Source organism: Lemur catta, chromosome 2 (assembly GCF_020740605.2).
Source record: "Lemur catta isolate mLemCat1 chromosome 2, mLemCat1.pri, whole genome shotgun sequence".
In the NCBI taxonomy this organism is placed as follows: domain Eukaryota; kingdom Metazoa; phylum Chordata; class Mammalia; order Primates; family Lemuridae; genus Lemur; species Lemur catta.
This window is the reverse complement of record NC_059129.1, coordinates 115230896-115248550: the sequence shown is the minus strand read 5'-3', so window position 1 is coordinate 115248550 and position 17655 is coordinate 115230896. Positions and strand designations below refer to the sequence as shown.

Below are 17655 nucleotides of genomic sequence, written 5' to 3'. Positions count from 1 at the left end.
TAATGAGTGAAAACATCCCAAATTTGGCAAAATATATTAACACAGAGTGAACCCCGAATAGAACATAACCAAAGAAATCCATGACAAGACAAACCATAGCCAAACTTCTAAAAACTAAAAACAAGAAAAATCTTGAAATCAGCCAGAATGAAGTGGTACAACATTTTTCAAATGCTGAAAGAATTCTCAACACAGAATTGTATATCCAGCAAAATTATGCTTCAAGAATGAAGAAGAAATCAAGACATTATTAGATGAAGGAAATTAAGAAAATCTGTCACAAGCAGATCAAACCTAAAATGGCTAAGTTCTCTAAACAGAAGTGAAATAATAAAAGTAAAAACTATAAAACAATGATGAAGAAATCAAAGATGTAAATAAATGAAGAAATATTACATATTCATGGATTAGAAGAGGCAACATAGCAAAGATGCAATTATCCCTAAATTGATATATATGTTTAGTTCAATTCCTATCAAAATCCCAGCAAGATTTTTTGTACATATAGACAAGATTATTCTAAAATTGACACAGTCAAAGGAACTAGAATAAACAATTCTGAAAAAGAACTGAAAAGAGGAATCATTAGAAAAACAAACCCCTCCAAGTAGAAAATGGATAAAAAGACATGTACAAACATTTTACCAAAGCAGATATATAGATGGAAAAGCAGATGAAAATATGTTCAACATAATTAACTATTATGGACTGAATGTTTGTGTTCCCCAAAATTCATATGTTGAAACCTGATCAACAATACATGGTATTAGGAGGTGGAAGTTGGGAGGTAATTGGGTCATTAGAATAAAGCTCTCACAAATGGGATTAGTGCTTTTATAAAAGAGACCCCAGAGAGCTCTCTAATGAGAAGTCAGTAGTCTATAACCCAGAAGAGGACCCTCACCAGAACTGAACCATGTTGGCTCCCTGATCTTAGAATTATAGCCACTAGACTGTGAGAAATAAATTTCTGTTGTTTATAAGTTAACAAGTCCATGGTAATTTGTTCTAGTAGACTAAACTAAGACATTAGCCATTAGGAAAATGCAAATTAAAACCATGATGAGACACAATCCTGTCAGAACAGCTAAAATAAAATAACAATACCAAATATTTGAGAATATTGAGAAAGTGGATTTCTCATATACTGCTAATGAAAATATAAAATGTTACTGCCACTCTGGAAAATTGGTCATTTGTTTTTTGAAAACTAAACATATGCTTACCATTTTACCCAGAATCAAACCCCCAGGCATTTATCCTGTGAAATAAAAATTTATGTCATATGAAAACCTGTACACGACTGTTCATAGCAATTTTATTTGTAATAGCCAAAAACTGTAAATAACCAAAATGTCCCTCAAATGAATAGTTATACAAACTGTGGTACATCCATACCATGAAATACTACCGATACATGCAACAACTTGAATGGATCTCAAGGACATTATGCTAGGTGAAAAAACTCAATACCCAAAAGTCATTTCTTGTATGAGTCCATTTATATGACATTCTTAAAATGACAATATTACCGACATGGAGAACAGGTTGCAGTTGCCAGGGGATAGGGATCATGGTCGGAGTAGGGGATATGGTGGGCTAGGTGTACTTATCAAAGGACAGCACAATGGAGATCTTTGTGGTAATGAAATAGTTCTATGTATTGATTGTAGTAACGGTTACATGAATCTACATGTGAGAAAATGGTATGGAACTACACATACATTGTACCTGTATCAAATTCCCAGTTTTGATATCATGCTATAATTATATAACATATAATCACTGGGGGAAACTGGGTGTAGAATACATGCCACCTCTCTATACTATAGTTTGCAATGGCATGTTGCAATCTATAATTATTTTAAAATAAAAAGTTAAAAATAGTAAATAAAAATATTAGAGGATACACAATAAACTTCTAAATGATTCCTTTGGGGGAAAAAACATCTATTAAATCTACATGATTTGAAGAAAAGAAGTTAGTTTGCTCCATAATTTCTATTTTTTGATTTGGGGAGGGAGACAGGTTTGGAAAAACCTTGCTGATGTTTGCAATCCTTCAGATGAGAAATTATATTATTACTATTGGCATGACCAAAAGGTAGATCGCTTTACAAAGGCATTAGAAAGTTAAAATTAAGATTTAAAGTATACCAAGATTTGACTGCATGTTGTTTTTCTTCAGAGATTAAATTAATCCCATAGTTAATTGTGGCTAATTCTAAATACATACAAACTTAATTCTAAGAAATACATCTCTTCAAGCTACTTAATATAATATTATATTTTTGGTATATAAAAATGGAATATTGAAATGAAATAAATATACAGAAGCAAAATGAACTAGAGCCCACTAAAAATGAAAAGAACATAATTCTTAAAAAAGGGAAAAATAGTCCTATGTGTTTACTTGAGATATTTCAATACTAGCAAAAACATATACAAACACACACATCCCTGAACTAGCCAATATTTTAATAATCCATAACATCAATTCATATGTAAAAAATGCTTGTATGACCTGTTACCACCTAAAATAATGCATCGTATAATTTTCAAGAATGTGTTCTTTGACTTCTAACCTCTGCTCTTCTTTAGAATTACCTGTGAGAGGGAAAGAAAAGATTCATATTATACCTATGGAAAATAAAACATAATTCCTCAACAAAAGGTTAAATAGTCCTATGTGCATAATATGTAAGAATGAATTTATAAAATCAAATTTGGAAGGTGATTAGGGAATCTTTTGCCTTACAAATTGCTTAGATTTCTTTAAAATGGTCTACCTCTCTCAATGAATGTGAAATTTGCCTAGGGTCTCAAAATCTGGTTTTACAGTCACTGCTGGATATTAATTTCTTCAATTGTAAATCAAAACTGTCCTGATTAATGGTTCTAAACTTGAGGCTTTTAGACAATTTAGTGATTCAAGGAGTTAAAGAATTTTCTAAAATTTGAAAAGCTTATTATAAATCAGGCATTTCACAACTATAAAACGGTATAAATCCACTGCAACACCAAATTTCTTAAATTCGGGCTGAAATTTATCAATATAGAGACTAAGACTGGTCATTTTATGCTGAACAGCTTAAGTAGATAATTTTCAAAACATATAGCCTGTGGTAGAAATAAAGCAAAAGAAGATTTTTAGTTGCAAAAAGGCTGGGAGCATAAAACCAGAGTATCTCAATTTTTTAGAGAACTTATCTACTCTACTAGGTAAGTAAATAAACCTATAGTTTATTAATAAAAACAAATTCTAAGATTAAAACATACATATATATACTCTTAAGCTTTGCTTTACATGCAGAAAAATACTTACACTGACTAATAGTCTAGAAATTTGTTGGAATGTTTATAACTCCAAGAGAATTTAAAGTCCCTAAAAAATGCGAGGGCATGAACATGAACACTTTTAGGCTTCCACAAAGGCTATCAAATAAGTCTATACCCTAGGCCAGTACTACTCTGTTCTACAAGATGTTTACCACGGGTACTTCAAAAGAAAATATTATGTACTCAGATGAATTTACAAAATACTGAGTATATTATGTACTCAAATGAATTTACAAAATGCTAAATTAAACAGAGTTGAACAAGGTTCCTTACTGCTATATTTCTCATAACCTTTGATATCTTTACAAAACTATAGTTATTTAAGAGTTACAAAAGATGTTAGCATTGTGAGAAACTGGATAAAGGGTACATGGGAACTCTGGACTATTTTGGCCTCTTCTTAAGAGTATATACTTATAAGTCACAATAAAAATATTCAAACAAAAAAGTCTACAAAGAGGCAGACTGTCAAAATAAGTTTCTCTCCCACACCAACCTCCAGTCAAATATGGTTGCCAATTTCTTACATATTCTTACAGAAAGAAGCTCTACATATAAACAATAACACTGTGACTAATCAAGGAGATATGGTACGTTAGGTAATCTACATTTATCTGACCACAGAAGCTTTTGAGGTAGGGCATCTATTAACATCTTGTGGAAATAATGTTTTCAGAAACGTACTTGGAAAACTTTGCTTTAGGCATCATATTCTTACATTATGTAAAAATACCAGTGAAAAGCAATCTTCTATGCTTATGTAAGAGATTTCATTCATAAGTTACTCAAATTTCAAAACAAAGTTAGAAAATAAAATGATTGGATTAATGATCAAGAAGAAAGTAAATTTTCATAAATTTCAAGTGATATACCTTCTCAGTAATTAGCAAACATTCATTTTATCCTACCTGGTGATAAATCAGGCAGAGGTGATGAACCAGGTCGTGTTTTTGAGTTAATTCTTGCTCAAGAAAAGAAACTCAGATTTTACCTTTGCTGCAGCCAGTACATGCTCCTTGTTAATGACTCCACACTTATTCTCACAAGCATTTGTCCTGGACTCTTCCGCTAATCGATGAACAAACAGTACACAGCTCAGATGGACCTTTAAAAGAAAAAAATCCAAGCGGATTTTTAAACTCAAACGCTGATTACTTGGAAATGACTTTCAAAAATCAGTGATCCCAAAATTTACTATTGTACTATTTATTATGCTACTGTGATTAAGTCAATTAATTCTTCTATTTAAAGTTACATAGAATTCAGTCTAAGTCCATCTTAGAATCCTTACAAAGAGAGTTAGTCATTGCAATACATAAAACAAGGTTATGTAAGGTACACCAAAGGCCATTGACAATAGCAATATTGTAAAGCATCGCTATATATCAAAACTTATATAAGATTCTATTAAGGAACAAATATCCTGCTTCTGATTCTAAATAAATTTAAATTAGAATATATCAACAACTATGTTTTAGGCTAGCTATTATTCTACAATCTAAAGTCTAAGATACTTTAATCAGATTTAACTTGAAATATTTATTCAAAAACAAATATATTTAACTGAAATTTTTAAAGTTTGCTGAATTGAAAAGTGTATGTACAAAGTCAAGATTACTTGTCATCTAACAACTCTCATAAAATAATACTTACGATAAATAATCTTTAAGCTTCTTCTTAAAAATTATTTAAAAGAGATAATATAAGCAGACAGTACAAAACTTTTTTTTACATAAATCAAAAGGTAGTTTACAAAGAAATATCCATTTCCTGGCAGTCTCAGTTGACAGAAAAACTGGGCCAGCCTGACTTCCTCCTTCCATTGTCATAGCACCTTTAAATTTTACACAAACCATAAGCACCCAGATTTTTGTGCAGCATTCTTTTGTGACAAATGTATAAGCTAACTGAGCCACAAGAAAACTGAACAAGTTATTCAAATTAGCAGATGTTAAATCTCTCATCAGTACTAGCCCTAGGGATATATAATCAAATAAGGCATAAAAAACCAAAATAACAAAAAGCCAGTGTGCAGAACTATAAAATAACACAAAGAAATAAGTAAAATGCTAGATATGACATCAATCTGCATAAGTTATCATGCATTTCCAACAATAATTGTCCTCAAAATGTTCAAGGTATTACACTAAACATACAAAAAATATGAATACAAAAAGTTCCCAATGCAAGTTTCCAGACTCGTGGAACACTCAAACCCATAAAGAAATTAAGGACAAATGTGTGACAACAGATAATAGAGCAGAAGGTAAGACTGATCCTTTCTAACATTAAGGAAGGCTTCCCTGAAGAAGTGACATTTGAACTGAATTTTGAAAAAACTGTAGTTTGCTGAGTGGAGTGAAGGCATCTTCAGGCAAAAGAAATATCATGCAAAAAAGACAGCATAAAAGTAGATTCATTTTGGGTTAAAGACAGAGATGAGAGATAGAAAAGGAGATAAGGTTCCCTACTCTCAAGAAGCTGCATACCACACTGGGAGAACAGTGTTAGAGTCTCAATAGCTAAATTATGTGATGAACACTCTTACTACCATCCAAGTTCAGGAAAAAAAAAGAAATCAAAACATAGTGCCTTCACTGTGGAAAACTTCATGGATGATGTGGGACACCTGCTGGGTAAGATTATGGAGTATCAATGGTGAGCAGAAAACCATAAGCAAAGAAACAGGGTGGTACATGCCATATACAAGACAGTGAAAGAAACTGTTTAACAAAAGCCAAAGAGGACAAGCATACTACCTGGGAATAGCTGGTGGCTAAAAAAACTTTCTTTCTCCCACCACTGCAACTGCTTGGAATTTCAACTTCCCTACTTTCCCATGCCACCTGGAGCCCAGCCCACCATGGAGCCCACCTGCCTATGGTTCACTTTGGGGCAAAAAGGGGAGAATGTGGGAAGATGCTAACTACTTGAGGAATTTCTGCCAAACCATCTGCACCATCTGGCAGTCTCCTGGATATCCTTGATCTGGTGTATTTGCTCCCCTTCATTTAGAAGCCCCATTGAAAAGTCCAAAATAAACTACCTAAAAATGTTTTCCAAGTGAATTTCACTTTAATCCAACTCATTTGCACTACCTCCCACCACGACCATGGGGTAGTGTTTTGAGGCTGGGGTATAAAACATATATTGCCTTTTTTTAAAAAAACAAGATCTAAGAAAGGAAGCAAAAGGAGGGCAGGAGATAGTAGTAGTATTTTTTCAGGAGAGAAAAATGTTGTGTTTTGACTTCAGAGACCAAATAAGGGAATAGTGGAGATAATTCCACAGTACTTTAGCAAAAAGGAGGCAACAGAGACGAAGTGGAGAACTCAGGGAGGCTATAGAGAAAAGAGGAGGTAGAAAAACCAATGCAGTTTAAGAACAGCTGGAATGATGCAAGGCCAAGACAAGCTATGCAGTATGCCCTTATTATCTACTACTCTTTACCTTGATCTCCTGGAAATTAAGTGTCCACTTATAACGGCTCCTTTACTCAAAGAGCTCTTGTGACAACCCACAGGATGTGCTTCCTGTGGTTTACACCTAGAGAAATAGTGCTACAGGAATATGAGTTCCAGGCATTCAGCACATAAACTCTGAATTTATTTCAAGACAGAAACATTATACAGTGGTTTGGTTGGGGCCATTTATTAGCAGAGCACTATGCTTCCGGTATTATGAGTTTAGTGGTCTGGCTTCAAACTGAAGTAATAGGTGTTCTATTACTTGTCTAGGAAAAAGAATTTACAGTCGAAATCATTCTACTTACAAATAAACTTTCAAATCAGCGTCCTTTAGCAAGTAGCCTGGGCAATGTGTTTAGTTAACAATGTAAAAAGAGAAGGGAGGGAGGCAAGAAGGAAGGCACTTAAAAGGCATATAGGCGATGCCTTTAACAATAGTTAAATATAATGACCCAGACTGAATTCCAAAATCTATTTTTAAAAGGTTGTATCTTTCACACCCATCACAAGTACTCTAATCACAATGCCAGAACTGTGTTCCTGCAGAGAGAGATTTTAAAACTATAAGCAGGAACGTTAGGTTAGTTTTCTCCTTAAGCTGACGTGGCTAATAGTCTTTTTAAAAGATCCAGATATTTACATTTCGGCGGACCGGGATACAACTAAACGTCAGGAATATAAACTGACATGCTAGGTTGGGGCAAACTTACCTAGTCATTGCTGGAAATGCCTTAAACACGGCCCTGAATGAGCTATAGACTGGCCGAGGAAGGAGAAACAAGGGTCAGTTCCCGTACTTTCCTGGGCCCCATTCCCAGCCCAAGAAGGAATGGAATCTCACCAGTAAGTCGCTGCTTTTCTCCAGACGAAGGTGAGGCTTCTGTCGCTTGAAGACCCGCTTTAGAAAGCCGCGGGGAGCCCTCCGCTTTATCCGCTTCTTCTGGGAGACTGTGGTCGAGAGCGCCATCCTCCCTGTCAGACAGCAGCCGCCTCAGCTTCCCAGGATCTCCGCGCACCGCACACAAGCTCACCGCCACTGGGACCGCTAGAACAATCCAGCCCCTCTAACGCCTCTTCAGGCCCTGAGACCCCTCCTAGCTTTCAAATCCGCCGCCAACAGGGCGCGCCGGGCGCTCCGTAGTGACGTCAAGTCGACGCAAGCCCCGCCTCCGGAGCCGCCCGGGTGCTGTAGGTGGAAACACCCACGGTGGGCGGGTCCCAGGCGCTCCGTGACGTCATTAAGGGGCTTCCTTTCATCCTTTCTGTATTATAGCTGATGTGTGGAACTATTTCTCCTAGGTTCCCGAGAGATGGTGGGAAATTGTGGAAAGATACACTTCTTTTCCAAGCTTTCACTTTATACTGAGCCTAATACCAATGTACTAAAAAGGAAATGAATAAAAAGAAGTTTGTGTTTTATCAGGATTCCTAAAGGGCCAGTGCCTTCCTAGCAAGGTATGCTTTTCTGATGGTAACAGTTAACAGTGTACACTGTTACACAATTTCATTTGATCTTACCGTAGGCTTTTTCATGATTCTAGCTTTTCTTTACAAATGCTGCTCCATTTAATTTTAGGGATCCTCCCACTTAACCTTGCAGTAACTTTCCCGGATGTAGTGTAAATGCTAACTCATTGAAGCTTTTGTTACTTCTCCAAGCAGTTAACTTCTCTATCTTCTGTGCTACCATAGAAGTAGTTGTCGAACTTCAATGTGCATCAAAAGCACCTGGAGCACTTGTTAAAACACTGTTTGGAAGGTTCAACTCCCAGAATTTCTCATTCACTAGATCTGGGTGGGATGCAAGAATTTGCATTTCTAATAAGTACAGTACTCAGGAGAGGAGACGTTAGCATTGCCAATCTGAGAACCACTCTTTAAGGTTGTAAACTAAAAATAAAATTCTAAGCCCTCAACTGACTGAATGGACCCCTTCCTGGCCAAGGAGACCCCACAGAAACCTGATAAATTGAGTTCTGGGCCATGACAGGAGGCCATGTCTAGGTAAGACGTGCCTCATTATACCCCTTGCCTTTTGGGGTTTAGACAAAACAACTAACCAACATAAGACTGACAGAATAGATTCTTTGTAGCAATAAGATACCAAATGATAAACAAGAACTAAGGACAAGAGAGGCAAGGGTTAAGTCATGCACCCCTACACTTAAGGAATAAACTACTTTCTAACTGCCACAAAGTTTTTCTTTAGCAGCTAAATAGGCACTGACCTCGAGATATGCAATATTAAAACAGTTTGAAGCTCACTGCCAGATAGCCCCACAAGACATAACTTTGATTGGACAAGAGACTGATTTCAATAACTTTCTCCTGATAAGAAGACTGCCAACCATGGACTAGTTCTGGCTGGTTTTATAGAGGCTACAAACTTGAGTGCCTTTGTGTCATATGTTACATGCATGTTTGTTCAATACACATGCATCAGAACCACATTCATGAATATTCATAGATCCTCCTGTAACCTGTTGAATACTTGGCCAACTGTCCAGGTTATGTTCCTGTCTTAGCCCTCCCTCCCTCAAAGTGCCTGTTTTAGGACTTTGGCAAGAGGCTACACTTACCAGCCTTTCAGAATGACCACCTAGCAGGCTGTAACCCTTTAGAAGAAATAAAGCTCTCCTTTTCTAAATTTATAGGTAGAATCTTATAGTTTGCAAGAGTTTTACAAACATTTCATTAGCTCCTTTAAAAACTATGTTGATTATAGTAATGGTTGAAATAAAAGTTATAATCTGCCAGATGCATCACAGTTGGCAAAATTTGTTTACAATATTTGTTTCACAGCTTCATTCATCACTTGTGAAATACAGAATTTCACAAAATTTTGGAAACCATACTATTTCTTATTTTCATCAGTTCAATTATTTGTAAGACAAATTACTCCAGAAACTTTCGAAAATTTTAGCTTACTTGTTTAGTCTCTTAATTTATATTGATAATTCTAATTTTTGACCTGCACCAAGTATAGTTCTTTCTATCACTTTCTCCTCCCTAACCATCCCATTTTTCAGATTGAATATAGAGTGGTTACAGGGACACAAATCTGTTTTCCAGTGCTGATGAAAGATATTGGCTTTGAAATAAATTCTTGATATGAATGCCAGCAACCTCGGACTTTTTGCTGTGTTTTCCATGATCAAAAGATGCCTTTCAAATAGAACATAGTAATCCAAAAGAAAGGGACATTACTAGGAAATATTAAGTGAGAATAAAAATCATAATTTAAAATAAAAGTTACTTTGCTAACAAAAATTTTTCTGCAACATCATATCAGTTTGTACATTCTGAAGAACAATTGCTACTAGAACATTATTTGGAACAGAATCAGGCACAAAAATGAGAAATACTGCAATTTTTAAATGTTACTCGGTGATGGGCCCATAACAAATCATTAGGAATTATTAAAAAAAAAAAATTTTAGTGACTCCAGGGAGCTTTCAAACTGACACTGCTATCCATGGGTAAATTGTTAAGCATTCCATAAGAAAATGGAATGACATCAATTGGCTAATTTTCAAGAAAAGAAGAATAAACTGATCAGTTCTTGCCAGATAAAACTTATTCTCTTCTATCTCTGAACAGCCATAATATTTTTCTGGAAAAAATAAGAATTTTCAAGCAAATGGAGAAAATTCTAAAATAATTTATTATTTATTGACTTCTATTAGAAAGTAAGAGGGGAGGAAGTGCTAGAATAGAGTGAAGGGAAAATCTCTCTCCCTCTCCCTTCTCCCAGTCTAGGCTTTCCAGTCTGGGTCAGGCACAAGGGTGGGGAAAGAGAAGCTTTAAATTGGATAAGAGTTTGCAGTTTTAATTATTTTTCTGGACTAGACTGGGATTATGGGGTAATTATTACACTAGACTAGACTTCTCATCATCAAAACAGAGGGGCTTTTAGTTTATTACATAAGAGAGAGTCTAAACTCCTTAGACTTTTACATTAGAGAGAAGAAAGAACTCATCCACACAGTAGGTTTGAAGGGAGAAAAGGAGAAAGAATAAAGTCAGTTTGTGCTTACACATCATCAACTCTGACTTGTACAGCCATTATAAAAATTAGGATAAAAATAACTTTGTACTTTGTGAATGTTTACCATGTTCGAGGAACTGCTCTAAACACCAAACATGTGGTACATGTTCATACATGTGCATGCATACACATACATATTTAGTTAATCTTTTGCATACTTTAGAAGAAAGTACTATTATTATTACCACTTTACAGAAAAGGAAAGAGAAACCTAGAAGTAACTTTCTAACATTCTCACATTTAATATATGGTAGATATGAAATTTATCACAGCAAAAAAGCTGGGAACGACAAATATAAGTTATCCAGTTAAATAAATATAGTCTATCCACAGAATGCCATGTATGCACTTAAAATAATAACTTTAACCACCAGGTAGAAGTATGTAAAAATATAGCTTAATATGGTAAATTAAACACAAGAATATCCTCTTATCAGTAGTTTTGTTTATAATTATATCAAAAATGAAGCTTATGGAGAATGGCTAGAAGAAAAAACACAAAATGTGAATGAAAGGGTGCTAATATTAAGGGCATTTTTTTCTCTGTAATTTCTTATTTATATGATGTGGTAACATCACTTCTCTGTTGGAAATTAATTTGTAATAAAATAAGGAGAGGAATCGATTTTTAAAGTTTTGATTAAACCTAGTCAAGTGGATTATATTTAAAAAATTGACCTCAACTAAGTTTTTACTATTGTGAGACTAACAGTAGCAATAACAAAATTGTATTACTCTTCTTGAAAACTAATTTTTTAATATGGACACAATTATGAGCACCTGTGCTGAGCCTCTGAAAGCTAGCCTGGCAGCAGCCACTGCCTCCCTGGAGAGCATACTGAACAGCCTGATGGCGCTTCATGGCTGTACTTTTCTGGCCCAAAATCCAGCCTGGCACCTCTGCCCCTAGAAAAATGATACCACAACATCACAAACACCAACAGCCTAGGATGCTGAGGCAATCACAGACATTACTGACAAGGACTACAACTGAAGAAACTGCACATAGATCACAATACTGAGTCCGCCCTGAACTCCACACCCAACCAACATTCTAGGACCCACCTATAGAAAAAAAAATCTTAAAAAAGCTACTTTTTAAAATTTGAAAAGTGACCATTACACTAGATGCACAGATATCAACGTAGGGACACAGAAACATGAAAAAGAAAGAAAACACAATAAGTTCTAGTGACAGACCCCAAAGAGATAAGCATCTGTGAAATCCCTGAAAAAAAATGAAAATAATGATATTAAGGAAACTCAGCAAGATTCAAGAGAATACATACGAATGATCCAATGAAATCAGGAAAATAATTCATGATCTGAATGGTAAATTCAACTGACTACACCATATACCTCATGGAACTAACAGACATTTACAGAACTTTTCATCAACAGCCGCAGAATACATGTTCTTCTCAACTACATATGGAACATTCTCCAGGATACATTATATGTTAGGCCACAAAACAAGTCTTAAAAATTTTAAGAATATAGAGACCATAGCAAGTACCTTTTGAACAACAATGGTATAAACCTAGAAATCAACAAGAAAAACATCAGAAACCTTACCAATGCATAGAAATTAAACAACATGCTCTTAAATAAAAAAGGGGTAAATGAAGAAATTAAAAGAGAAATTTTAAAATTCCTTGAGACAAACAAGACTGGAAAAACATTATATCAAAACCTATGGGACACAGAAAAGGCACTAAAAGGGAAATTCAACCAATAAATGCCTACATCAAAAAGGAAAAAAAGATTCCTAATTAACAAGCTAACTATGCATATCAAGGAACTAGAAAAACAAAAACAAACTAAACCTAAAATTGGTAGAGGGAAAGATATAATAAAGCTGAGAACAGAAATAAACAAAATAGATAACTAAAAAAATTTCAAAACAGTTGGCTTTTTAAAAAGACAAAACCAACAAACCTTCAGCTAGAATAACTAAGAAAAAAAGAGAAAAGACTCAAATTAAATAGGAGATGAGAGAGAAGACATTATAACTGATATCACAGAAATGCAAAGCCCATAAGAGACTACTATGAACTACTCTACTATATGCCAACAAATTTGAAGAACATAGAAGAAACAGATAAATTTCTAGACAAATACAATCCAAGATTAAATTATGGAGAAATATAAAATCAGAACAGACCAATAATGAGTTCAGAAATTGAATCATCAATACAAAGTTGTCCATAAAAACAATTCTCAGGACATGATGGCTTTGCTGCTAAATTCTACCAAACATTTAAAAAACTAATACCAATTCTCAAATTATTCTAGGCAATTAAAAAGGAAGAAATACTTCCCAACTCATTTTATGAGGCAAGCTTTAAGTTGATTCCAAAACCAAAGACACAACAACAACAACAAAACTACAAGCCAATATCCCTGATGAACATAGATGTAAAAATTCTTGATATACAAGGAAACCAAATTCAACAGCACATCAAAAAGATTATTCACTATGATCAAGTAGAATTCATCCCAGGAATGCAAGGATAGTCCAACATATGCAAATCAGTAAGTTGAAGAGATATCTGTATTGCCATATTTATTGCAGCACTATTTATAATAGCTAAGATATGGAATCAACCCAAGTGTCCAACAACAGATGAATGGATAAAGAAAACATGGTGTATATATACACTATTAAGTACTATTTAGCCATAAAACAGAATGAAATCCTGTCATTTGCAACAACATGGATAGATCTGAATGACATCATTAAGTAAAATAAGCCAGACACAGAAAGAAAAATACCACATAATCTCTCTCATATGTGGAATCTAACAACAAAAGGAGTTGATATCATAGAAGCAGAGAGTAGAACAGTGGCTACCAGAGGATGGGCAGGGTAGCATGGATTGGAGAGTTAGAAGAAGCTGGTCTGTGGGTACCAATGGGCACAATTAGATAGGAGGAACAAGTTCCAGTGCTCTACTGCACAGTAGAGTGAGGATGGTTAACAGTAAGCTATGGTATAATACAAAACTGCTAGAAGAAAGGCTTTTGACTGTCCTTGCCACAAAGAAATGATAAATGCATGAGACAATGGTCACAGTAAATGTCCTGATTTGATCATTTGATAGATATGTATCAAAACATCAATTGTATCTGATAAATATGTAAAATTACAATTAAGAATTAAGAAAAAAAAGCTGCCAAATACCATTGACAAAGGAAAGATAATGAAAGCATTTGGGAAAACAAACTGAGAACACATTTCTTTATAGTAAGAAAAGAAGTCAAAAGACTGGAATAAAACTGCCAAAAGCTAATAATACTCAACTTAGGATTTTATAACCAAACTATCATTCAGAAGTGAGAGCAATATAAAAGATACTTTTAGACAAACAAAAATAATCATTATCATCAACATCCTTCACAGAAAGAATGTCTAAAGTATGTATTCATGAATAAAAAAATTAAAACCAGAAAAAAATTGGATGTAAACAGTAATTCACAGTGAGTAAACCTAAACAAGCATTGATTCTATAAAATAATAATAATATTCAATTTGAGGGAATTTGGGGGAGTTAAATCCTGGACAAAAATCTCATGTGAGATAGGAGGAAAGAATAATAATGAAAATAGTCTGATGTTCTTGTATTTTAGGGAAAGGAGGGTAGAAATATTGGATAACTTTTTATTTTATTAAGTATATATAGTAATATTAAAATATTAAAGGAATTCAAAAAAGAAGAGGAATAGAAGATATAACTTTCACTGAAAAAAATCAACCAGAAAAAAGCAGAATTAGCTGAAGTCAGAAAGTACAAACAGCAACATTATATTCACACATATATGAAATAGTTGCACAAAAACCTGAAGGAGAATTGAAAAATCAGCATTTTAAAAATGATTAAATACATAAAAGCTAAAGAGTGAATTACTGAATGAAATAGATTTAAGAAAATTATCTTGAATGTGGAAAGAGACATAAAAGCATGGAAATTCATAAAGAGAATTTAAGAGAAGTTGAGGCTAGAATGAGAATGTCCAACATGAAAATGAGTTCCAAATGGAGGTAACAGAAGTATTTTGCAGTATTTTAATATTGACTTCAAATGTAAAATGTTCAAATGTAAAAAATCAGTGTCACTTTGCATATCTAATAAGCATATATAGCACACATTGGAATGACACATACCAAGTTCAGGACAGTGGTTGCCTCTGAAAAGGGAGGGAAAGATAAGTAATGGGGCATTAGCTGTTGCTATTTTTTAAAACCAACAGATCAAAGATTGAAACAAGTATGAAAAAATATGAAAAGCTATATAATCTCAGTGGTCAGGACATATTTTTGTGTACTTAAAATGCTTAATAATTAAATGTTTAAAATATTTATACATGTACATAACACTGTATGTATATTTTTATTGCAGCATTGATTATAATTGCAAAAAAGTTAGAATCAACCTCAATATCCATAAATAGGAAAATAAGTAAGTTGTAGTACTTCATACCCAGGAATGCTACCAAAGAGTAGTATAAACCTATAAGAAAGTGTGTTCCATTGATTGCATGAATGGCCCTAATGCTTCATTCCTCCCATCAAGGGCAGGGGATTCTGCACCATGTTGTTATTCTGGGCTTGACGATGGAATCTTATTAAACATGGCACAACCAGAGGCTTGAGAAGGTCTTGTGCATTGGGACTTGGTCTCTTGCTGCTCTTGCTCCTTCGCCATAAACATGAGAACATGCCCAGGCTACCATGCTGAAGAAATGTGAGAAACACCTGGAGGAGAGCTAAGTTGTCACTACGCTGACCATTCTACACCAACCAGGTCTCTCAGAGCCTCCAGCTGACTATATATAGATGCATGAGAGAGCCCAGCTGAGACCTGGAGCTTTACCCAGATCAACAAAAATGCCTAGTCAGTCATAGACTTGTGAGACAAAAATTAGTTGTTTCAGTCCTTTTACCAAAACAGTAAATTACCAAGAAGAAAACTGATTGGAAAATGACTGTCATGGACTGTTTACAAGGTCATCATCTAATCAGATTTTTCCTGATAATTTATCTTTTTGGGAAAAGAACTAAAATAGCACTCTGCACCATTACTTCCTCTTTAATATTTCCTTCCGCAATTGGCCCTAAGAATTGAATTTGCATTTAGTACTTAGCATCAAACTTACTCTTACTAAGAGTGTAGAGTTAAAAAAAAAAAACCCAACTTATATCAGAAACAAATTTCCATTACTACTTACTTCTATAATAGAACATTTTAACCAACAGTTAAAGAGAATTATTAACAAGGTTTTAAATAAATCTAAAAGCAGTCTTTTCACATTAAAACTATAAATAAGTTATACGATTATATAAACAGAAAATTAGAAGAATTCACAGAGATTCTAACACCTGATAAATAAGTGAAACTTTAAAATTAGCATTCATTTTAGGATATGAGTTACTATGTGAATCTCTTTTTTATCTTTGCTCTCTATTTTACTAAAAGACTATGCTAGAGTAATTGGAGTCATGATTTGTTTGCCAAACTTCTGCAAAGCAGGTACTTTCTTAGCAAACAAATAGCAGACATGTTTTTCTGTTTAGGTGAATGTTAATAATCATAGCTGCCTTGGTAATTCAGTTATTCGGCAAAGACATTGTAAACTACTTGAAAAGAAACCATCTGGTTTGCAGTTGTAAAACTGAAACCAATTAAAACATTTAAATGACATTTTGTTTTTTGTTTTAATCTGTAAAAATATATTATATTTTGCAAGTTCCAATTAGTGGTTGATTTTTTCTATTGCTTTTACAATATGAGTCTAACTCAAATACATTTTAAGTTCAATAGAGGTATTTCTATAATTAATATATTTAGAAGACCAGATGAATTCAATGATAAAGAATATAAAATATTCATACATTGATACACAGACACAAATCATCTAGTACAAAAATTTCTATACATCAAACTGGTAACAGGGCAAAATATCCAATACTTTGTATGAATTGATTATTTAAGTACATGCTAAGAACCTCATAATTCAGTTAAGGGACTATATCTGCTAAAACAAACAAACAAAAGAAACCCCACAGAACTCAAAAGTTGTAATCAGAAAGTACATATATTTTTTTCATCTACTTTTCCTTTAAAATTTATTTAGCAATGTGAGCTCTTCCTTTTTTCTCTGGAGTAAAGCACAGGTAGCCCCATGACTGCTCTCAGTTTGAAATAAGAAAAAGTACTATGATCACTATAGATTTCAAAGACTCAATGTTAAGTCTCACGTAGTAGTCAAAGTATCCAATTCTACTCAAAATTTGAGCTACTCCTGGTCTCCCAGGTAGAACTTATAGGCCTGCTGTAGGTAAGAAGCTGTTAAAGTGGAAAGGAGTACTTTTTTCTATCTTCTTCCTTCTTTTCCCTTCAGCCTTCACTCCTGCACCTCCACCTTGCTAGCTGTGGTTTTGAACCTTCCCTCCAGCGACAATGTGAGAGGAAGGAAGAAGAATGAACTGGGAGCAGAAAAGTTCTTACTTGACTATCACTGTGTTAAATTGCCTTTTATCTTTCAAGGCCTTGCAAATGTTGAAGGTTAACGGTTTCTCTTCCGAGGAACTTTCTTGGTTTTTTTTTTGGAATGTCCTATCCCACCCTCCTCCCATTCCAGGTGGTCTCTGACCTGCTGTTCCCTTGGCTAGGGTGAATGCTCTGCATTTCAGTGGTTGCTTACTTCCTCCTCTGCCACAAGGGATCTGGTGGTCCAATTATAACGTCTCTTGAGGCTCATTTGCCCTCTGTGGACCTGCTTGTACAATATCTAATAGAG

The 17655-nt window shown here is 34.4% G+C and overlaps 1 protein-coding gene across 2 annotated transcripts; it reads right to left on the bottom strand.

The window, feature by feature from the left end:
• Positions 1 to 2466: 2466 nt before the first annotated feature.
• Positions 2467 to 7945, bottom strand: CENPW (centromere protein W). Of its 2 annotated transcripts, XM_045542311.1 has the most exons (3): positions 7648 to 7945; positions 4331 to 4444; positions 2467 to 2607 (listed from the first exon to the last, which is right to left on the bottom strand). In XM_045542311.1, exons 1-3 carry the CDS (start codon positions 7771 to 7773, stop codon positions 2581 to 2583), a joined length of 267 nt encoding a protein of 88 aa, XP_045398267.1. In that variant the 5' UTR covers positions 7774 to 7945; the 3' UTR covers positions 2467 to 2580. The 2 variants fall into 2 exon arrangements, with proteins under 2 accessions (XP_045398267.1, XP_045398268.1); XM_045542312.1 differs by lacking the exon at positions 2467 to 2607 and having other exon boundaries at positions 4327 to 4407.
• Positions 7946 to 17655: the final 9710 nt, after the last annotated feature.